The sequence below is a fragment of the Pholcus phalangioides genome, unplaced genomic scaffold (assembly GCF_987345545.1).
Source record: "Pholcus phalangioides strain wild (caught in Gottingen) unplaced genomic scaffold, Ppha-v1.0 ptg000010l_1, whole genome shotgun sequence".
Taxonomy (NCBI): Eukaryota; Metazoa; Arthropoda; class Arachnida; order Araneae; family Pholcidae; genus Pholcus; species Pholcus phalangioides.
Window position 1 is genome coordinate 33890697 of NW_028301603.1, and position 24684 is coordinate 33915380.

At 35.0% G+C, this 24684-nt stretch overlaps 2 protein-coding genes across 2 annotated transcripts in view; both read left to right on the forward strand.

Moving 5' to 3' along the window:
• Positions 1-619: 619 nt before the first annotated feature.
• On the forward strand, positions 620-4040 carry LOC149081327 (uncharacterized). The gene is made up of 3 exons (XM_089237323.1): positions 620-786; positions 2135-2281; positions 3821-4040. Exons 1-3 carry the CDS (start codon positions 708-710, stop codon positions 4024-4026), a joined length of 432 nt encoding a protein of 143 aa, XP_089093449.1. The 5' UTR covers positions 620-707; the 3' UTR covers positions 4027-4040.
• Positions 4041-5406: 1366 nt separating this feature from the next.
• Positions 5407-24684, forward strand: part of LOC149081328 (complement receptor type 2-like) — a 123588-nt gene continuing 104310 nt past the window's right edge. The window contains exons 1-6 of the mRNA XM_089238318.1: positions 5407-5605; positions 9816-10007; positions 12433-12597; positions 14823-15008; positions 16738-16911; positions 18984-19169. Of these exons, the coding sequence (XP_089094444.1) occupies positions 5407-5605; positions 9816-10007; positions 12433-12597; positions 14823-15008; positions 16738-16911; positions 18984-19169 (1102 nt within the window). The remainder of the gene's footprint in view (positions 5606-9815; positions 10008-12432; positions 12598-14822; positions 15009-16737; positions 16912-18983; positions 19170-24684) is intronic.

Genomic DNA, 24684 nt, shown 5'->3' on the forward strand with positions numbered 1-24684 from the left:
CGGTTGCTCAGCGGAAGATGGTGTCTTCTAACGGCCGTATTCACCAACACAGTTTCAACTGCAATCGCAGGGGGAAGGATTGAAGATCGAAACGGATTGGTTAAATTACGGATTTTAACCAATCCGTGTCGATCGCTGATCGTTTAACCTGCGATCGCAGTTGAAACTGTGTTGGTGAATACGGCCGTAAATATTCTTGGGCAAAGTCAGTGATGGTAACCTCGTCAAGCAAAATTTCCCTCAAAAATTTCCCTTTTGACTAAATTTTTCCCACACATTCCGAAATTTTTGCTGCCATCTATCGGTTGAAATATGTAGTCAGTTATTTTACACTAGAAAAGCATTGTTTGGCATTTATATATTTTTTTTCAACAGAAATTCTTTTGTTTGACCAAATTTCAAAATTTCCCACAAACGCCAAGAAATTTCCCATATGGACCAATTTTGTCCAATTTTTCCCACGAATATGGGAAATTTCCCACGAGTTACCATCACTGGGCAAAGTGGATCAACTCTTCTAGAAAAATAATATCCTGCCAAGCAGAGAGATAGTGACGTCAGTCACAGCCGTTCATTAGTATGTATTTTCCATTCAAAACACCTTATGTACTACCACCACAGTTGAAGAAGAAAAACAAGAAAGAAAATGAATTTTCTTAACTCGCCTGCATCGGCCATCAATTCATCGTGATTGATTTCATCAGACGATGATGAAGGCCGCTAAGAAGTTCGTCGCGAACCTCTTCGTACTTTGCTTCGTTCTCGGGATGGTTTCTGACCATGGCCGTGAGTTGTTTTTCTTTTTTTGTTATTTTCGGAATCCTAGACCCTGAAGCAGGGCCGTCTTAAAAGCATCGTGGGGCCCCCGGGCCAAATGATTTTTCTGAGGCCCTACCACGCAAATTTTCGAAAATCTCAACCAGATCCCATTTTTTGTGAGGCCCTCTTCTCTCTTGAGGCCCCCGGGTATTACGTAAGCAGATTTTTAGCCATTTTTGACCCCCCCCCCCCCTTGTCAGCAAAATTTCGTCAGCGGCTTAAAATATTTCATATCTGCAAAAAGGGGTAATTGATGACGTAAGCAACCTTCAAACCCCCCCCTCCCCCTCATCATCAAAAGTCAGCAAATCCGAAACCCCCCCCCCACCCCGATGCTGACGTAATACTTGAATGACTCCTAAGTAGTCGGATGGTCAGTGATGGTAGCCCGTTCCAGCAAAATTTCTCGCAAGAATGTCCCTTTTGGACTAAATTTTTCCCTTGCATTCCGGAAAATATACTGCTATCTAGTGGGAGAAATATGTAATTAAGCATTTTACAATATAAAAGTATTCCACTGCATTAATTTCTTCATTTTTTTCAAAAAAATTCTTTTGTTTGATGAACTCTCAATTTCTTACAAGTGCTGAGAAATTCCTTACATGGAGAAATTTGGCTGATATTTCCCTTGAACTTACCATCGCTGGATAGGGTCAGGGCTCAGTGTCAACTTAACGCATGGGCCGATCTGGGCGGGGGCCTCAAGAGAGAAGGGCCTCTGAAAGATGAGAAGTAGTTGAAGTTTCTGAGAATTGGCCAGGTAGGGCTTCAGAAAAATCACTTGGCCCTGGGGCCCTTGATGTTCTTAAGACCGCCCTATCAGGGCTCCAACTAGATACAAGGCAAGAACACATTTTGGCACCCACACATAATATAGAAGAAGCAGTTAAAGGGTGCATTCGGCACCCCCCTTCCCACCAGGGTATGATACAAAATCATAAAAAATTAAAGACGTCTATTGTTTTGAAGGGTAAGGCCCGGTTCGCAGTACAATATTTTCACCACATGAGTAATTTTCAAGAACAAATCTCTACTATTTTCTATTGTTTTTCCCATCATCTTTGGGTGTTCTCTGCCCCATCTATTTTGGGTTATCAAAGCTCTATTGTATTCAAATTCTAGAGAGAAAGTTTAATGATATCAGGTTGTTTTAAAAATATCTGGTGAAAAATCATTAGTGCGTGTCGATTTTTTTAAATAAAAGATAGCCCACATTCCTTTTTTTTTTTCATATCCTACCACAAGCACTTTGTTAAAATTTAAATGTAAATTTATTTCTGATTTATTTTCTTTAAGAAAAATAATTTGTTTGCAGATTGTCCAGCGAAGCCGATTGATTTTGAAGCATTTGGAGTCAAAGACTGTTCCCCATCTTTCACTGATGTTGAAGAAGATCTAGAGGACTTGCTGAAAGATGCCGAGTGTTATGGATGGGCTGGTTGGAACATTCCTCTTTCAGCTGGTAATATTTTCTATTATAATGGATCAATACAACTGTAGGGCCTGCTGTTATTCATACAAACTTTGTCGCATTTGAGTGACATATTTTTTGTTGCATATCAGGAAATCGTTATGTGCCTTCTTGCCATTTCCAGTGCCACACTTATATTGTTACTTGAATTTCTACTATGACAGCTTTGGGGTGAGATTTCCAGATTTCCTGGGCATTCAACCAAAAAATCCTCGGGTAGGTACTAATATTGAAAAAACCAGGCTAAACATATGATGGGAGGATAGCAGAGGTGGAAAAATATGATAGAAATCAGAAGGAATGAAACATCAATGAGGCAGTGGGCTCACAGAGCTGGAGAAAAAGCTGTTTTTGTGGGGGGGGGGGGGGGTGTAATGACTCATGATCGTATCCTGATGTTCTATGGCCAACTGTAGGATGAAGAAAAAAAACTGCTACTAACAGCTGGGGGTAAGATGGAGCATTCTGGATGTATGGTAACTAATTCCTAATGAGTCAAGTACATTTGAGCTGCATCAGTCTAGCTTTTTTTTCCTCCATGATTCACTCTGTCCAAGACAGCAATAATAGTTTTGATTTTGTTCTTTTTGCTGCTTTCTCAGCTTCATTTAATATTGCCTAATGATGACAACCCCTGGTTTTGGAGGAATGTTGGAACCATATTCAAACTCAGGACTCCCCTTATTCTGAGAATACATAGTTTTATTCTCTTTTGGAATTGATGTGTAACTCTGGTGAGCATGTTCGTTGTGAAAGAATAAAAATCATGGCAAACATTTACATTTGATGCTCTTAGCCAAAGTTTTTCAAGCTTATCTGTCTTGCTGCCTATTTTATCAAAATTTTTTCTTCTTATCACACCCCAATTCCCCTCCTAAACCAACCCATAAGACCCTAAATGGTATCTATGGCTGCTTTCCCCCAGTCCATTTCAGTGCCTCTGAGGGATTGATATTGCCCACTGTGGGAAACTCTACTTCAAGCTAGTCCCTCATCTCATTTTCACTGTGCAAGTGACTGTTATTAAGAGCATTAAATTATCATATATTTTTTATATTCTAAAAAAAAAAAACAGATGAAGACAAAATTGAGATGTGATGTTTTTATAATTTGATTTTACCAGCATCATCACTATTACAACTTTATTGTTGAAAGTAGGCGATATAATCCACCATTTTTGTCTTTTTTTTTCTTTGTTGATCTTTCCCCCCCTCCCCATCATATTTATACAGCATGCTTTATTTTCTCACAAAACGTTATCACATATCGTTTGCATATACATCGAAACCTGTCTAAGATGGAAATTGTATGAGACAGAAACTTGTTCGAATTGGAATCAAAATATAGTCTGTTCAATAATTAGTGCTTTGATTTGCACTTGTATAAAATTGAAATTTGTATAAAACCAATATTATTTCAGTCTCTTAAGGTTCCGTTTCGTACAGGTTTCACTGTATCAACCTTCACCAATTTCTTTCATTGATAACAAGACTTTGATTTTGAATAACCCCTATTCTTTCTCCATTCCAGGTTGTACTCATCCAGTACTGCAGAGGGGATACTTACTTAAATACCCGTGCAAATGTGATTTTGGCGGGACTTGCCAAGTAGTGTGTGACAACGGCTTCAAACTTAGTGAGGCCGACAGGATGGCTGGAAAAGATATAGTGACTTGCCTCAGAGACAATAAAGGCAATGGTCGATGGTCTGACTTTCCCAAATGCAGTGCGTTTTGAATAACTTTTCAGACTTTAAATCAGTTATAATAGCTACGTCAAACAATTTTACTGTGATTATTTCTACTTCAAGTTTCGATTTATATAATTTTTTTCCTTGTGAATTATCTGAAACTCGCAAGTGTAGTTCATAAGCCATGAAAAGGAAAAATAATGTACAGTAAGACTTCCCCATCTTAAAACTGACAGGAGTAGAATAAAAAAAAATTAGAGAAGGGGGAACTTTCCAATGAATAAAAAAATTTTCACTTAAAAGGAGAAGAATATAGATCAAGAAAACTAAAATGCATTTTGTATTTTAGCCATTGTTTTAGCATAATCTGCTTTTTCAAAATGAGGGTTCCCCATTCACCAGAATTTTTTTTTCTGCAATGGTTGAAACATTGTTGAACATTAATGTTGAGTTGAGTGGTTTTCTGGACCCTTTTCACTCTTTCTTTATGTAGTTTTCATATGTGTTTTCAATGGATTCCTCTGTAAAATGGGAATAGGAATCCTAAAGTTTTAGCTGGGACTTCGCTTTTCTTCATGATAGAATTTAAATTTTTTCAACTCTAAAATCTCAAAACCAGATTTTTTTTTTCTTATTAGGCCCCTTTTCATACTGGGATACTTAAATCAATCTAGAGCAGTGCTTCTTAACCAGGGGCCCATGGAACCTCTTGGGGATTCATATATGATAAAGCATACTACAAATATAAAGAAGTATTTCAGAATCATGATACTGAAGTAGCCAAGAGACTAGCGTGTCAGAGTGGCTTCATAGAAATACACCATTTGTGTCACCTGGATATCAAATCTTCTGGTATCTAGGCAACACCAGTATCTCTGTGTGAGGAGGGCCTTAAGAGAATGGTTTTTAAACAAAAACCCACATACTTCTAAGGCCCTCATGTTTTCAGTGTTTCTTGATTTTGAAACAAACAACATTTACTCATGATTACAAGTTTAACAATACTGCAAAATTTTTTTGCCTTCAGGTGGCTCAGCCATTTTTAATCCCTGTATCTCACATCTTGATTTTTCTCAATTTGGAATCTGATATGCTTTGTATCCCTCTCTATTTGCTATAACCTTCATGTGCCTGTAAATGAGACTATATCCACCTATTCGATAGAAAGTTTTAAATTCTATCATGATTTTCCTCACTTCTCAGTCTCTTTCATTTCAAAGGCAAGATTTATGTGGAACTGAAAGTTTTTTTGTTTTTTCACTGAGATAGAGATGTTTTTGAAGAAAATGTTTGAAGGAAAAGAGAGGTAAATGCACTTATTTAGTACACTTAAATGCAGTGCATTCCTTCTTCAAGATATAGTGCTTTTCGAAATAGACAGGTTTTAATGTATACATATTTTGGATAAATGATTGCAAACCTGTTCCATGTTTTGCTTCACAGTCGAATTGTTGTGCAGTGCACCGGAAATTCCTAACTTGAAAGTCGGCCAAGACTGCAATTATAAGGAGGGAACGGAATGTACTGTGTCATGCCAGACAGGACATCGTCTTAAAGGAAGCAGGACCATCAAATGCGTAAACAGGGAGTGGTCTCCAGTACCACAACCAGGATGGTGCAGAAGATGTGAGTCTGTGTACACATATCTCTGTGTTCTAAAATAGTTTGTATTGTTTCCTTCATGTACAGTAAAACCTTGAGATGAACTTGAAGGTGCAATGGAAATATTTTGTACTGACCAAAATTTGTATCACCTAACATAACAGCGATTTTATTATGATAGCCAATTTGGCTAATAGTCATTGCAACAGGATATGCTCTGCAGTTGAATATTATTTGAAGAGTGCAAATATTACACCACTTTCAACTTCATAAACACTCTTGTTTTGGAAAAGAAATATGTACAGAGTAAAACCTCGGATTATGAGTAAATTGCAGGGGTGCAAGAGCTGCACCAAACTGCGTCGAAACGGTTCTCATGCTACATGGTACACCAAGGTGCCGAATCCTTGCGCATTTGTGCCAATTATTGTTTGTGGTTCGCTGAGGTACCGCTAATGCATTGTAATGCGTCAAATACCCGCAATTTAAGAAAAGGAAGCATGAACATTTTGTTCACGGGACACGTTCTTTCCGAGACAAGGAAAAAGATATGGGGGGGGGGGATTTAAATTTTTTCACTTCCCACCATCTACCACAATCGTGTTATCTCGTGACCTTGGAAAGTAGTTGTACTACTTTGAAGTAACCCGCGGTCTATCAAAGTAAAGTCCCCGTATGAATATGCCGAATTTTCCAATTTCGGGAGCGTTTTTTCTCCTGTGCATTATATACTGAAAATAACGGTAATTTCGCCATTACCAACATGCGTTCAAAGACAGCGTATCTACATTGTAAATTCGCTGTATTTCCCACAAGATTGCACACGTGCCTTTGCGAAGAATCAAAAAGGGGATGGGTGTACTCGTTTAAATTACCGAAATTTTTTCGGAAATCATCTTTGGGAAAAAACGGGATCTGTAAAAACTCCAGCTAAAATATCCATAGTTTTATCGTCTAGTCACTATGCAATTGTGTGGTCATCATCGAAGGTTGCCGATCTTGACAATTTCATGTCACGAATAGGGCCGGCTCGAAGAAAAAAAAATGTACTCATGCAGAACCAATTTTTGGCAGTGCCGTCTTAATGCATGGGCCAGCACGGGAATCGTCCAGGGGCTTCAAAAGAAGAGGGGCCTCATAAAACGAGAACCAGTTGAAATTTTCGAAAATTGGCCAGGCATGGCCTCAGAAAAATCACTTGGCTTGGGGGCCCATGATATCCTTAAGACGGCCCTGATTCTTGGTGCTACTGACCATGTTTTTTTTCAATATGGCTGCAAGGTCCGCCCCCGCGTTGATGGAGAAAAGGGCATGCTCTTAACAATAGTCAAAGGAAGGAATTTGTAGTAGGAGCATGCTCATTTTATATTCATAACTTCTGTGAGATACTTATTATATATAAATGTGTGTCCTAACTTACCAAAACATACTGTTGGAGAGAATGAAATGTTTTCACTCTTTCTTGTTTTCCGCACTCCCTCTCGTGCATTGCTGGGATGGTACATTACTCTTTCACGTATTGCTGGGATGTTGCTTAACACTGTATCACCAACAGAACTATTAATTGGTGATGAATGGGTTGCACTACAATGCAAAAAATTACAAGAAGTGAAATCTGTTCAGAGAATAGATAGATATTGGGCAGACATAATCAAACTTTGTAACCTTGAATGTAGCCCAAAGTTCAAAATTTTGCCAGTTTTGGTGAAGGCTTTTTTATCTTTAGCACATGGTAATGCAGACAGTGAAAGAGAGTTCAGTGTTAACAAAAGTATGTTTGAACAGTGAAAAATCTGTCCATCTAATGCTTTTGGGAAAACTTTTGGCATTTCACAAAAAAAATTACTCCTTATATTGCAGTTATAGTTAGTTTTTAGTTCTGCTCCATTTTTAAAATTTCTGTTCCAAAAATGAATGTTTGCTGCTCCAAAATGGATGAGGGGCGCTTGTACCCCTGAAATTGGTTTAAGATGTGTTTTGCAAGACTAGCAAATTGTGTTTTTTTATAAATTTTGACTTGATTAATGAGCAATGTCGAGCAAAAATTTGAAACCATTTCAGCAAGTTTTCTCTTGATAAAGAGAGATTTCTTGCAATGTGAGTAGTACGTGTGGTGTAACAAAGATTGCTTGATGAACACTATTACTTTGCGTTCTCACCTTGTCTGTCGAGTGTAACGTTGTCACAACTGACAGTTTGCAAAGCTGACAGTTTGCTTTTTCTCACTACAAGCATCAAGATCGTCTTAACAAGTTCAAGGACCTGGCTCAAGAATTTTTTGGGGCACTATTTTTCTATTTTAATGACAGACCAAATTGAAAGATATATTGTATGCATATTAATGAAAAACTTTTCAATAGTTTAAGGACTGCTGCTTGATTTGAGCCCATATGTGGAGTTGCAGTTAACCATGACTGTCTCACCCTCTTATTGGGTGTTAATGCAAGCAGGAATTCTTGCTATTCTGTTTCATTCCAGAAATACTCAAGCTAAAAAATTAGTAAAAAAATACAATAATTTAAAATCAATTAACCTGTAGTTTATCTTTGAAAAGAATCATGGTTAACATGAGGGTCAGGAGTGTCATTTGGGTGGGTTGGAGGGGGCGCTCTAAAAAATACAATAGAAATGGACAAACAAGGTGAAATTCATAACGATGAGTATATGTTCTTTGTGCCCCCCGGAAAAAATGAACTGACTGGCCTGATGAGGATGATAATTTCTTATAAGAAATTCTGATTCAATATACGAGTTGGTTTAGACCATGAGCACATTCACGGAACCGATTATACCTGTTAACCAAAGATCCGTGGTATTTGACTATTTACAAACTCGTAGGAAACATACATTCCTTATTTATTCAACCTGAAACTGAAACCAGTGAAGGAACTAAGTGAATGGCAGATATACAGCTTGTGTGCACTTTCAACTTGTTAAGGGGTGTCACTACCCTTAAAGTCCAATTTTCAAAAATTACTTTATTCAATTGCAAATAAAACATGGAAATTTTATGTCTATTGGGTAATTTTTCCCTTCATAAAGAAAGAAATAATTATAATTACTGTAAACATATATGAGAAAAAAAACCACTTTGAACGTGATTCAGACTGCAGCTTTTAAGATCATCTTAAAAATTAAGATACAAAAAAAAAAACTACTTCCCCAAAAGATCTGAAATTTTGCAGAAATGTTTGTTTGACATGTGCTAGTAAAATAGACCTAGAACTTGTATATCTACCCATTCATTAGAATTTTATGAATTTTTAAAGTTTAAAAAAATAAATTCCAAAAATGAAATACATTTTTTAAAAAATACTTCGCATTGGTTAGTTGCTAAATCTGAGAGTTATTTTACTAGCATTAGTGGAATAAGCATTTCATCATAACCGATTGACACAGAAATTTTGGAATTTGTAAGGGAGTAGTTTTTTAATCTTACAGATGATCTCAAAACCTGCAGCCTGAGAAAATCGTGATCAAAGTTTATTTTCTTGTATACATTTATACTATAATTAATTATTTGTTTCTTTTATCACAAAAGAACAAATTAACCGATTGACACAGAATTTTTAATTTTATTCACGATTGAATGAAATATTTTTAGAAGTCATGTTTGAAAATTTGACTTTAAGGGTGGTGAAACTCCTCAAGTTATTCTGGGGGCCTGTGAATAGACATCAACTAGGGCAAGGGAACCGCAGTTGACAAACGTTTGAGAACTACCTGTGTGAAAAGTAAATTTGGATAGAAGAATCTAGAGTGTTGTATTCGAGGTACAATTTTTATACTTTGCTTCAAGCAAGAATTCATGGTTTGGAGTTCGTTATTAAATAAAAATGTAGTGGAACATCACAATGGACATTTCCTGTTAGCAGGTATGTCCTGTAGCAGACAACTTTTTAAAATAAATGTCAGCAGGCTTTTCAGTGTATTTAACCCAATAACAAACACTCCTCGTTTGCGGACAAAATTTTCAGCCCTAGAAGTGTCTGTTTATCGAGAGGTTCTACTGTATTACTGTTATCTTCCAACATCATATTACAGAAAAACTTATTTAATTCGTATTGAGCTGAAAATTTCATAAAACAGTTTTGTCCCATCAGTGTTTGACTATATTTTATTATATATTATACTGCTTGTGTAATTGAAAAGAATTATTATGCAACAAATTTATCGATATTCACAAAACAATATTTTACAAGCTATTCACTTTTTTTTATTGTATGCCTTATAGTTTGTATGCTTAGAGAGATACCAGGGCATCTTAAAACCGCCTCAGGTAGCTGTCCTGATGAAGAAGGAAACACTTGTGAATTGGCTTGCAAAAACACAGCTCTCACACTTCGGGGCAAGAATATTGTTAAGTGCTCTGGGAATGGCAAATGGATTTCAGCTGATAACCAACAGTCATCTTTTCCAACTTGTGGTTTGTATACATTGCACACACACACACCTAGATATTAAATAATTTACTTCATGAATTTTAGTTACTTCAGCCAATCAAATGCTGAATTTGTGACCAATAAAATTCACGTGTAGATTTTATGCTACAGCGGATTATAGATATGCAATAACTGATGAAAATGTGTCCATCCAGATTATATACCATTGCAGATTACAGGTAGAAAAATACTGCAGCTGTGTCTTATACCTTTAGACCCTGGTGCCACAAATGTGTGGGTTGCTGTATAATTTTTTTCATTTGATCTCAAGTAGAGTGCATTGATCTTGCAACTTACAACCCCCCTGCAGCGGTTCTAATCCGTTCGTGGGTACACAAACATCCTTTGTGTTCCTTTTCCTTCCTTTATGTTTGTTGAAAAAACCAATTCCAGATGGATCCAGTTCAAAAAGCTCAAGGATCGCATTCACGACACCGTACAAATTACTGAGCAACCAATTGCAAATGCTTTCATTGCATGATCGGTGCACTAATGTATACACTCCTTTATATAACCAAGATCTGTGCATTCAAATTTACTCTTGATTAATTCAAGTAGAGGATTTAGTTTCGATATAATATAATAAAGATGGCAAAATCATCCACATATACAAGAATAATTACTGTGCAATAAAATGTATATACACAATTACAACCTGTAATTTTTGCAAAGCCTAATCTTATATCTAGTTCAAAGAATCATTCACGGCCTAATTGATGTAGGCCGTATAAAGCCTTATTTAGTTTTGACACATGATCTTTCAACTCAGGAATATTAAACCCTTTATGTTGTTCCATATAGATAATTTCACTTAATTTTCCATTCAAATGTGCATTTTTAATGTCCAAATGTTGAGATGTCCAACCCTTCAATACAACAGATATTGACATGAATAATTTAACTAGGGTAAATAAAACTACCGGTGTAAATACTTCATTATAATCAATCCCTTTAATTTGCCGAAATACTTCTGCTACCAAACAGGCTTTGTATCTCTTTATTTTTCCAGATTCATCCTTTTTCAACCTATACACCCACTTAGTATCTAAAATTCTTTCATCTCCTATTGCTTTTTGCCAATATTGTTTTTTAGGAAGTTGCTTTCATTCTTCATATGGAGTTGAAATTTTCACTTTTAGGAAATTTACCTCTGCGTAATTATTCGAGGATTTTTTGAAATGAAATCGCCCGAAAAATTAAACTGATCAGGGTTAAATATGATTCCAATTTTTAAATAATATTCTCTCGAGCACTATTCATGCTCCTTAAAAAAAATTTCTTATTAGGGTAATTTGGGTAATAATACACTTTTTGACCCTATTTTCTTATTTTTACCACCCTTTTCAATTCAGAGGGATCATCTTGGAATTCTGAATTAGAATCATCAGTTGATTTCAGATCATCAATTTTGTCAGATTTACTTTTGCTTTTTTTTTTTCTGAACATTTGAATGAACTCTGATTTCCCTTTTTGAAATCTGTTTTTATTTTTACTTATATTCTGCCTTTGAATACAAGATTCTTTAAAACCGAAGTTATCAATTATCTTCATTGCTATTTTTGATTCATCAAACTTGATGTTTAACATTTCAATCGCTTTATTTCTGGAAGAATGTATACCCTAGATACGTGTGTTTTTATGGCATAACTAATCATCATGCATGGGAAAGTTTTTTGGAAGCTTTTGTTTTGGAATGTGAGCATAGGCTAAACATCCGAAAATACAAAGGTGTTTCATTGACGGTTTGGAATCATACCATAATTTGAGGGGATTATTTTCATTATTATTTTGGCTGTCAGAAAATAGAGAAATAATAATAAGCGGGTATATGCATATGTTATCTATACACCATTTCAAGAATTTCATCTTTACAAAAAATTATGAATTATCCTTGAATGATTGAGTACACTACTATGCTGGCCATCCCTGGATGATGGGAGCATGCTGAGGGTTAAAAGGCTCTCATTTTAGCATTGACAGTCCCAGATAATTCACATTAAAATATCTCAACGAAACGCTCTTTCCCATTACCTCTTTACTTTACACTTGCTGAAAATCAGAAAAAAGCCTCTTCTTATTAAAAAATATATTTTCTTTTTACAGTTTAGTGATTTCTAGTGTGCCACAGAAAAGGTTCATATATACAAGATGATATAGTTTTTGTGCAGACTAAAATATTAGAAGTACAATAATTAATATTTTGTAATCAATAAGTGATGAATTTAATTTCAAAATGTAAAACAGTAATCTGTATAAAAGTTCAGTTTCTTGCTAGTTAAAATACCTATATACTTGGTTAACTATTTTAAAGCACAAGTTTTTGACACTTGTCTCATCGTAAACCAGATCTTGGTTAATAATTATTCTTTTTGAGGTTTATTTGATCAAATGAATTTTATATTGGTACAGGATGTGATGAGAAACAAATACCTGCTGCTATCGTACTTAAACCTGGTTGTTCTATGCAAGCTGGACATTCATGTGCTGCCAGTTGTGCTGGAGGTTATTACCAAAAAGAAGGGACGAGTGTGACCTGCTCTGATAGTGGAAGGTGGACAGCTAATATTCAATGCTGTAAGGGTTTTTTTTTTCCATTAGATCTTAGTCTGGTTGAATCTTCTGCAAAGACATAAAAAGGGACACATAACGCTCACTGAATCACTTGTTTTCCATTATTCAGTGAAGCAAACAAAAGGTTCTCTTTCCATATTCTAAATATCTGTATAATTTTATATTTTTATGGTAATTTAATAAGTGATTCCTTACAGACAGAAAGCAATTGAAACTTATCTTTGCCAAAGATCTAAATGTCTTTGTGACGTTATGAATGGCCGAATAATATTGGCCATGATTGTCTAATGAATAAATAGGGAAAACTGTTGTTTCTTCACCACAGTGAACCTTGCAACACTTGAAGTAGTTTTAATAGTATCACATTCTAGCTGATGTTATTGGAATGCAAGTGATTAGAAGTGTAAGATATAGATTGTACATAGCCTTACAACTGAACGTGGTTTAAGCTCTTTGTCTGTGGCATTGACAGAGTTTTTGCAAGTACCTGTAAAAAAATTTAAAAAAATTGGGTTCTTTTTTGCTATGCTTTTCAACGTTTCAAGTTTAGTGTGATTTTTAGTTTTTCTTTTTTTTTGTTTTTAAATACAATTTATATCTTAAATTTTAGTTCTATACTTTTTCATATAAAAACTTTAGCTATACCCATTTCTTCTCTTCCATTCACTTTCGGTTATTTGCTAGTCCGATTTCTAGAAAAAAAAAGTTTGCAGTGTGGGATGCATCCAATATTTACTTTTTACCAGATGAATTTCTTTTATTAGGAGAGGTGAGAAAATATTTTATTGTTTATCAGTGCCAGATACAACAAATGTTGGCATAATGGGTAACATATATTCATTGGCGTACGTAAAGTTGGGGGTTGGGGTTCTAACTCCCCCTCAAAAGCTGAGATTATAGTGTTACTTTACAGGAAAAAACATAAACCCCCTTGAGAAAATTCTGCATACGCGTATGCATATATTTTGTATCTAATGCAATCACCTAGCATCAAGGGAACTGAGCACAACTAAAGATTTAGAAACATAATTTTTTTCCTACAAGAATAATATAGAATAATTATGTAGTTCTCATCTAACTTATATAAATGCATTCCTACCTCCATTATTATTACTTTCGTTTGTATATATTAATAATCATATTTGTGTCATTATTTTGATATTTCATGTTTCAATCTATGATTTATATTAAAAAAATAATTATATAATTTGCCCAGTAACATTTATATTTTTTTATCTTTGTAATTTTACTGTTGCACGGTACAAGACCCCTTGTTGTACCTTGGAACATTTTTGCTTTTTCAAAAATCCATATTTCATGATCACAGTAAGGAAAAAGGGTAATTTAAAATTTATATGATGTTTCATACATTACTAAAAATGAATTTAGTGAAATTTTTTATGGTAAAAATTTTGAGTGAGAAAAAAAATTTGAAAAACAAATGTGCCAAGGTATAACAGTTGCTGCAACATGATTTAACTTGTGGTTGAAAGTATCAATTGTTTGAAAAAATATTTTAATATCTGGCAGCAACGATTACAGTAAATCACTGTTTTGTGTGCATAAATCTCTTATTCAGGTTGTATAATCTGACCTGCATGCAAATTAATGACCAGCTATAGTGAAACTTCTTAATATCATCACCCTTAGGACTAAAGCAAGGGCGTAGCGAGGGGGGGGACTTCGGGGGGTCTGGTTCCCCCCCCCCCCCGAAATGTGAGAAAATGACTGAAAAAAGGGAGAAAGATGGCCAAATCCATTGTTCTGTCACTTTGGTCCCCCCCCCCAAAATGAAAGTGGTCCCCCCCCCCCCGAACGAAATTCTTGGCTACGCCCCTGGACTAAAGCATTCTTTCCCCAAGAGTGAAAATAAAAAAAAAATGATTTTTGTTAAAAACAGTATTATAGGGTAAGAAAAGAATGACTTTCCACATGAAAATGAGGATATATCAAGTTCAATTAATGACAGTATATCGGCATGGTGTTGACGTAAATTTTTCAGAATTATAAAATTTATGGTTTAGAATTGGTGGCAATATAAAAAGGTTTTCTATACAGGTTTTTCTATACAGTGGTTTTCTGACCAGAAAAATTACCATTCTAATAATGACAGTATAGTGTTTGTAATGCGTATAATTTTCCACAGTTTCAATGTATTAATGTTAAAAGAGCATTTTTTTCTGATTTGTCTAATGCTTATTTTTTTCCTTCCGTGTTATCTCAATCAGGGAAAGAATGTCCTCCTCCCACAATACCGAAAAATATGGAATATGTTAAACAATGTCAGAAAGTTCGGCAGGGAGAAGTCTGTGAGCTCAAATGTACTTTAGCAGCAGAACGTTTAGCTGGAGGTGATTCTAAATTTCAATGCCTTCGTGATGGAACATACTCTAGGATGCCTGAATGTGTAGAGGGTAATAATTTCTTGATTGCAGTTTAATTTCAAAATAAGATAAGTTTTAGATTGGGAGAATATATACATATAATCTTGTATTTTTGGTCAAATGATTTTTGGTCATATTTCTATTGTTACCAAGTTAGGTAATATTTTTACAATATAAATTTGATTCAGAAGATAATAGGTATAGATACACATTTTTATAAAGTGTCACAAGCATATGTAAATTAGCAACGATGCAACGTCATTCATTATCATCCAATCACTGAAAGCCCAAGGATTCTGTGAAATTTTCCCTTTTCATAGTACCCAGGTCAGTCTACACTGAAAAGTATAGCAACTGGAAAGATCCAGGCCAACTCCTCATCCACCATTATTGTGCACTGTGATGTCAGTATTATCACTACAGCCAATAGATGTCTTTGATGCAATTCTTTTTTTAACAATCAGATGTTAAGTTGACATCACATTGTATGGAAAACTGGTTTTCTCACTCTGAATAGGATTTCACCACTTTCTGGGGTTTCCAAGATTCCTTATTGAAAAGAGATAATGTGAAAAATGCATGCAGGCTCTGAGTCCAGAGGAGACGAAAGGTGGATGTTAGTTGATTGCTGAATGCGTTCATGGGTTCGCTCACCATATCTGACATAAGCAGCACAGCTTGCAAAACGCACGCGCTGGGGTAGGATCATGCGCTGCGGATGACAAATTAGTGCTGTTGCGGTAGTAAGCATGTGTAGCAGTTAGTTGTCTGTTTCAATGAGGATCGCGATGGCTGACTACATGAACGAGGAATACGCTGATATGCATCTGATTTACAGTAGAGCCGATGGCAATGGGCGCGGGGCAATGGGGGCACAGTTACCAACATCAATATCCGATGGTGTAGTATGGTGATAGTTTTGTGTGGACAACGCCTCATCGGATATTGCTGTTGGTACATCCGCTGTGTTAAGCACCCATTGCCATCTGTTCGACCGTAAATCAGATGCATATCAGCGTATTCCTCATTAGTGTAGTCAGCCATCACAATACTATTTGAAACAGACAACTAACTGCTACATGTGCTTACTACCGCAATAGCGCAAATTTACACCGTCTGCAGGGCATGATCCTACCCCAGCACCAGCACATACGTTTCGCGACGCTGCTTAAGTCAGATATGGTCAGCAAACCCATGAAAGCCTTCAGCGATCAACTGACATCCACTTTTCGTCTCCTCTGGACTCAGAGCCTGCATGCATTTTTTGTGATTTTCACCCTCTCAACATGGTTTGCGACACCATATTGTAGTGCAATTTTTGTTCCTCTTGATACCTACTAACAACCCTCTAAGTTGGTCGGACCATTAACTGAACACCCTGTATATTTCCTTTAAAATGGTTTGTCATTCCTTTAATGGTGCCAGTATTATGTATGATAGTTTATGCCTTTATATGGTCTGTCACTTTTTCAATCTCCCCAGTAATTGAAGAAAACCTGGGCAGTGCTGTCTATTATAGCTAGTTTAAAATAAAGTGGAACCTGTATAATATGGAATGCCAAGAGACAATACCATTCTGTTTCAGACAAGTTTCTGAAGGTTCTATTCAGGTTTCTGTTTTGTAAAAGACATGTACTAAAGCTCTTATTGATGAGACTAGTTTTTTTTTATTCCTCTCAAGACAGGTTTCCATCTCATGCAGTGTCCATTTCAGATAGACAGAATTCGATATTATATCAATTTTTTTTTACTTTTCCAGGTGCAAGATGCTCATCAGTAATGGATGAAACTGTTCAAGTAGTTGGTAATTGCTTATACGTCATAGGAGCAATCTGTAAAGTTGAGTGTAAGAACAAAGGATGGGTTATGGATACGAAGACAAATGAAATCAGATGCCAAATGAGTGGCTCCTGGGATGTCCGACCAAAATGCCGTAATGTGTTTTAATTTTTTTTTCAGTTTAACTTGTCTGCATGAAGTTTTGTCACCTTGCCAAAACATACGGACAAAATATCAAAGTATGCAGGAAGATTTGCATTTCATTTAATACTTTATTAATATGTAAAGAATTTTGATTCTACACAACATAATGATAATTCACAAATCCCAGTCACAGAAGAAACAATGTATCCTGTGAGTATGTGTCAGGCAAGAATGGGTGTTTTTTGTTTGCTAGATTCTCTTTGTTCCATTGTCTGAGCTAGGGGTGCATGATCTCTGGCATATGTTTGGCATCCAGCTCTGAAAAGTTGTTCTGGTAGAAAAGCATCAGTAAATAAAAAGCAATTTTATACAGTCAAACTCGCTCATAACGAACATGGATATTACAAATTTTCCCTTATAACAAAGTTTTTCCATGTCCCAAGATTTTCAAAGCACTTATCTGTGTTATTTGAATTGCTTATAACGAACACAGATTTCAGCAAAGTATGCCTATAATGAATTTTCAACTGGTTTTCAAGCATGAATTTTCCTGAATTCCTTTGTAATCTTACATAAATCTTATCGGTAGACCTTTCAAAGCTGCAACTGATTGAATATCACTTTTTTTTCTTGGAAAGCGTTCTGAGCATTTTTGAGTACTGTATAATCCTCTTTGCTTCCCTATTTCTTTCTTTTTGTTTGTCAAGTTCTATTTTGCCTGCAGAAAACCTCATTAGAAAGAAAAAATAAAGGTTTTTATTCCCAGCAATCTAACAACACCTTTCGTGCATTCATGTCACTATGTACCTAGATTCGGAAGCATTGGTGTTATTGTGTGCAAGTTAATTTTTGAAAATGTCCAAGTGTTATCTATTGCTTCAAAAATTGATCGAGAGTAAAAAATGACAGAAGCAGACATTGTCAATGAAATCCAAAATAAAAATGATACGATTCCAAGTGATGAAGAAGATGAAGCTGTTGTTGAAAAAATAATATTCAAAACCAGGTAGCCACTCTGAGTTTGGAAATCTTAGAAATTATTTCGCGTTTCGAGGTATAGCTGTTCCAGCATTAAATGAAATGGAAAAGCATTTGATGTCTACGATCACATCAAGAAAAAAACAAATAAAGATCGACACATATTTTCTTTGATGTTTGTTGATGTAGTTACGTAAGATTTTGAAATTAAATTTTGTACTTTCTTAAATTATTTTATTTTAATCTCTATTTATTTTTAAATTCTTAGTTTATCAAAAATCGCATGTTTTTGCATGTAAATTGTGTTTTAATTTGTTTATACACATTGTTTTTAAAGCCAGTACGGATATAATTAATGAAGTTCACATATAATGAATAGTTTTGCTGTTTTTTCGACTTCATTATAAACAGGTTCGACTGTATAATTATGCTGACTATATGTTGATAAAATATGGGAAATCTTGATCCATGCAAGACATAGTGAGATGGGTAAATTTAAGCTACACTTTTCACTTGTTCTTTTCCAAAAATTTTGGTACTTGTCACGCTATATGTATCTGTGACTTCACCAAGATAATAATGATCACCAAACCTGTAACTTAAGTGATGAACAATAATGAAATCAAAACTACAAAAATTTATATTCAAATACAAATACAATGCCAAATAAAATGCCCAACGAGGTGGTTGAGAAAAAGATGCCCATAAAAATATGGATGTCATATATTTCAAAAATATAGCAACCCAATTAAAAATGCAATTAACAAAAATTGTAAACAATATATACACAGTTGTAAGCAATATATACACAGTTGTAAACAATATATACACAGTTGTAAACAATATATACACAGTTGTAAACAATATATACACAGTTGTAAACAATATATACACAGTTGTAAACAATATATACACAGTTGTAAACAATATATACACAGTTGTAAACAATATATACACACATATACATGTACATATTCATCCAGAGATTTCATTCCAACCTTATGCAATGCAACCAACTCCCAGATATTCCATGAAATTTTCATAGTGCTAATGTGATGAAGCTTTGGCTATGAAATGCATATGAAATGTTTTGTGACCCCACAGAAAAGTTTTGTGATCCTCCAAAAGTCAAAGATGCGATTCTAAAAGGTGAAAGTGTTCGGGCGTGCTCAAAGTCAGTTCTAGTGGGTGGAGAATGTTCTTTTGAGTGTGACAAAAACTTTCATCCCACTGGAATCTTCAAAGTCAAGTGTGAAATTACTGGTGCTTGGAGTGGAGCAAAAACATGTAGTAAGTATGATTTATCTCGGGTATGGATAAGGAAAAGTAAAAATTGATATTTTTCCATTGAAGTTCGCATTCGTACTTGGTTTCCGATGAAAAAAGCATATGTGTGTTGCACCAGGGAAGCCGTTTTTTTTTAAAGTGAATTAGTGTATTCTATGCATTGCTATACATTTTTTTTTGTCTGGAGTTGACAAATCTTAAGTCTGGGAAAAATTCTGATCTTGACATGCATTTGTATAATAAGGTTATGAAAATAAGAAATCAGTGGGAACTTCTTATGCATTTGAGCATGATTTGATATTGATATATCAGAATTTTTAAGCAATCACAAATGCAAGTTTTAATTAATGTTTAGCAGATGTCAGATGTATGTGTTTTCAATTTTATATACAAATACATTATTCACGTCAGTGGACTTTTAAGTTTATTTATTGTGATCTTTGAATTTTCTGGATAAATGATTATATGTGTTGTCTTAAGCAAATTTGAAGTTTTGCCATCCTGTGCTTTTGTCTGCTTGGTCATGGTCCTTCTTGTATGTAAACGTGCCTCAGTGTATTGTTTTTGTTTTTTTTCCCTTTCAAACTGAGCACAACTCTGGCTTATTACAATGGGCACTTCACTACCGAATAAGTTGAGTTAGAAATGTGCATGTGTACCTAACAGTATGGATTTTAGTACTGCCATCTATTTTTCAAATTCTGAAACTCCTATCATGTTCGACACACAATGATTGCCGTATTCAGAGGATGAATATAATCACTAGGGCTTGGATTTTTATGCAATAAAAATGACACTTCATTGCTGATTGGTTAAAAACCTTTAATAAAGGTTTTTTAACCAATCAGCAATGAAGTTGCATTTGTAGCAACCCTGCATTTTTTTCAGGGTTTTTTAACCAATCGCAACAACGCTGAATTTTTAGTGCAGAAAACCCCTAGCCCAAATAATCACTATCATGCTGACTTGGTATACCATTTGAGTTGAGAATGCCACTGAGCAATCAGGAGTAAAGATCTGGTAACAATCTCAAGTGGGATCCCTGATGTGCATACTAGTTATGATTATTTATCCTCTGAAGATAGCACTCATTGTGTGTGGAACCGTGTTAGGAATTTCATGTTTTTTTCTTATATTTGCTCTTTAGGTTCCTTCTGAGATTAAAAAGTGTTGCTTAGAATCAAGCAGAAAAACTTTTCGCTTTAGATATTATTTTAAGATATTTCAAGCTATTTATGAATGTCAGTTGCATATATGACTGTGCTTTCAGATTTTTTACAGAGTGTAAATTTCATTACTGTTTCAAACATGAAATTATTTCTGCTTAGATGCCATTTGTATGCTAAACTACAATGGTTTTTTAAAAGCAGGACTGTTAGAACTTAACATTGTCTTCAAGTTGAAATGGGAACGAAAATGTTCTAATTATTTATCTTTAATAAATTAGCATTTCAAACTCAAAGAAAAGTACATAAATGCTGAAGTAAATAAAAGAACCATGGTTTTTATCAACCATGGTATGAATGTCCTTAAATTTGTATATTTTGCCTGGAAAAGTGCTTGAATAGCTATGAATTATTTTTACTTTCATAGAGTATGAACCATGTGTAATGATTGATATTCATAACTTTTGTTGGTGAAGATGTGATGGAGATGTTCTCACTCTATAAGAATATTCTCGTAAAACGAGAGGATAGTCTCCTGGATGTAAAATTTGGAGAATAATTAAGAATATTATTTTTCTTAACAATTTTTGGTATAATTGCCTTATAATGATAATTTCTGATTAGGGAATGTTCTCAGACTATTTTCTTTTCTGCTAGATTTTGTGTGGTTTAATTAAAAGGATTTTATTGAAAAAGTTTGAAACCTCTCACAGGTTATAATTATATATGCTTTATAGAAATCATATTAAAATGAACTATTTTTAAAAATAAGTTCAAAGCGGGAAATAAAATCAAAATTGATTAACAAAGAGAACTATTCTTATCATTTTTCTTCTAAAAAGATACAGAACTGTTTTTGTTTTTTTCAGTGCATATGCACTCAAATTCTATATCGCTTGTTTATTTGCAAGTTGTATAATGCAGCTATATGTTGGTTTTGTTTATTTTTATTTTTTTGCTTTAAAAGTTCAATTATTATGGGCTACAAAATTTAATTTTCCCTTTTCTTTCTATTAGCAACAAATTCTATCCTGCTTTATGTATAAGGTACTAAACTTCTTGTTATTGCAGCAGCCGCTGTGGTGGTCGAGTGACCATAGTGACGGACTCGCAACGCGAGGATCCGGGTTCGAACCCCATCGGCGCCACAGTGGTGGTCGGCTGAAATTGGTTTTCTGTGGTTTCCAACTTCAAGGCGCGAATGCGAGCCGATCTCCCCATTAAAAAGTCTCGCCACAGAGAGCAACAGGCCTACAACGTTACAAACATTCAATCATTACACTTCATTCACAATTTAAAGTATAGATGGCAACACTGAAATATCAAACACAATACTAGCTACACACTCAGACTGTTAGGTGCACTCACTTTGTCCCAGACTCTGCCACGAAGCTGGGCTGGAAGAGATTTTGGCAACGGGATAAGTTCGGTGACAGAGCCCCTGGCGTTCATTCATTGTTATTGCAGCAATTTTAGAAGAGAACTTTTGTTAAAAGCATTCCATTGCATGCTGCTTTTATGTGAAAGTTCCTCTTGTAAAATGATTTCTTTTGTGTGAGAGTTATAATATTTTATGCCCTCAAGTAGAATGTACTAAACACTGTGGTGTAGGCTTACGTTACAGAACGATCTGCTGCTGGAGAGCTATCTCACTATCTCAGAAAGAATCAAGTATTTTTCCTTCTTTCTTCTATGAATTAATATTATGGGGAAAATTCTTGCTTCAGAACATTTTCAGTCTCTTAAGGGTTCATTGCAGAACAGTGTAAAACATTCTGCTCTGGGGTTTTGTGCAGATTTTAAGCGATAGCGCATATAACTTTCCACAAAAGTAATATTTTTCTCAATATTTAAACAGTATTGAAAGAATTACCTTCAACAGTTCCCGGCTAATGAATTCTGATTTATGCTTATCTTTATTGAACTTCACGTCGTAGTTTTTCTTTTTTATAAAACTTCAAGTATGATTTTTCTGTTAACTTTTCAGGAATGGAGCTGATAGACCTTTTCGCAAGCATTTTCCTAATTGGAGAAAAAATTATTTGACGAATATATGGATTCTCAGTTTGGCAGATGAAATACATATTCTAATCCATTCACAATATTGCTCAGGAAATTACAAATTTTTTAGACAGGCTGCCAAAACCAATTTCAATCTAAAATACAAGAGTTAAATACTGTTCCTACTATTGTGAATATGATTAGAATCAGAGTACCCATTGAAAAACAGTTTTGTGTGTTCTGCTAATGGAAATGTTCACCTTTGATTTTTCATACAGTCATTGAAAAAAATTCAAACAAAATATAGCTTTCTTTTACTAAAATATTAATAAACTATTTATGATATAAGTATATTTTATAAAAACATACTTTTAATTGTTAGTTTGTTAAAACTTATTCCCAAACATGTAGCATTTTAAGAATATTTTTAGATATTTATCACATTTAAAATTTTAAAGTCAAGTTATTGTTTCCTCTATAAAAATATTCTCCAAAAGATAATTACTGAGAATTTTACATCTCTTGTTGTAGGTGTGTTGCTCTCTGTAGCGAGATTTTTTAACAGGTAGATGGGCTCGCATACACAGTGTGAAGTTGGGAACCACAGGAAGACAGCTTTTACCAACAACCACTGTGCCGCTGGTAGTTTGAACCCAGGCCCTCTCTATGCAAGTCCATTACTATGACCACAAGACCACACATCAGCCTGTATATTGTCTGGAAAATCATTGGCTGCAGTCAAGAGGATTGACTACTATTATATTAAATCGCACATGCCCCTCTTACAAGGATAAAAGGTCAAAAGTTGTCATCCTCAAAAAATTAGGAAAAAAATTCAAGTACATTCATCTAACCCAGAAACAAATAAAAACAAAAAATTAGTTGCGGAATGCAATTATTAAAGCTACAAAAAATTATTAAAAATAACAACAGTTGGCTACTCATCATCTCGCGCTTCTTGGCGATATCTGTAAAAAACTTCTTTTCCTCTATTTTCTCCAGCCTTCCTTCCCTCCAGAAACTCAGGTTATTTTGCCAGTTGTATTATAAAATACTAGCTGTTATCTGCAGCTACGCTCGTGTGGATTTCGTAATCTTAAAATTACCTGTTACGGTGCTGAATTTTTGAAAATACCTTCATAGTGAATCTGTGCATTATAAAATAAAACTACTGAGCAAATTACATGTTTATAGCTTCAGTGGTTTTGGCCATGATGATTTTCCTGTACAACCCTTGAACGCATCATGACCCCTTAGTGGTTGAATTAAAAAAAAATACATTTTTAGTGGGTCTTTACATTTTGAAATGAAACTACTGAACAAATATCATATTTAAATAGGGGCTTAAGAATTGCATGCCAACAACTTTTCCAGTGGAGTTGTCAGTATAAGCTACCTATTTCATCATCAAAAAGTGGATCAATGCATTTAGGTAGACGCACCGATCCTGAATATTACCAACTAGGTAATGAAACGTTACAGCAATTGGATACATGCGTGGATTTAGGTATTGCAATGAGCCGCATTCTGGATTTCACTGATCATTATCATGGCATAGTCTGCAAAGCTAATAGAATTTCATATATGTTACGTACGGCATACCGTAAGTGTGATGCACATACGTTGTCATATGCTTTCTGTGTGTACGTTCGCCCGACCCTGGAGTTCTGTTCGCAAGTATGGAGCCCTTACAAAATCAAGGACATACAGCTCCTCGAAAAGCCACAGAGGTCGTTTACTAAACGAATACCTGGCATGAGCGGTCTATCTTATTGCCAGAGACTTCAATTTCTGGGTTTACACTCACTGGAATGGCGTAGAATCGCTGCAGATCTGAAGATGTGCTACAAACTAGTCCACCAAATTGTTTATCTACCATCGAGAGAGCCTTTCTTTGAGATCATAGACAGGCGATTTAACCTACGTAGGCATCGCTTCCAATTAAGAATACCAATGGCTAGAAGAAATTGCTTTTTCCACGGATATAGACGCCGTGTGGCAAGAATATGGAACAGTCTTCCATCAGAACTTGTATGTGCCTCCTACGCAAGATTTGCTTCCACTATTGGGGATTTCGACCTGGCTCCGTATGCGAAGTGCTTTCCATACTGACTATTATTATTATTTTTTTTTTTTTTTCTTCCAGTATAAGTGCATTTCATGCCTTCTGGGGTTATTGTAAATAAATAAATATTTATAGCTTCATTTCTCCATATAAACTTTGAACCTCCTGTGACCCCTTTTAAGGGTTGAATTTTGAAAAATCCCTTCTGAGTTACATCACAAAAACATGAACAAATATCATATTTATAATTCTATTTTTTTATAACTTCAGTGGTTTAGCCTCAATG

Coding starts and splice junctions, on each gene's coding strand:
- LOC149081327 (XM_089237323.1), top strand. CDS start 708: ATGATGAAGGCCGCTAAGAAGTTCGTCGCGAACCTCTTCGTACTTTGC. Junction 787..2,134: donor GATGGTTTCTGACCATGGCC/GTGAGTTGTTTT, acceptor ATTTGTTTGCAG/ATTGTCCAGCGAAGCCGATT. Junction 2,282..3,820: donor GAACATTCCTCTTTCAGCTG/GTAATATTTTCT, acceptor TCTCCATTCCAG/GTTGTACTCATCCAGTACTG.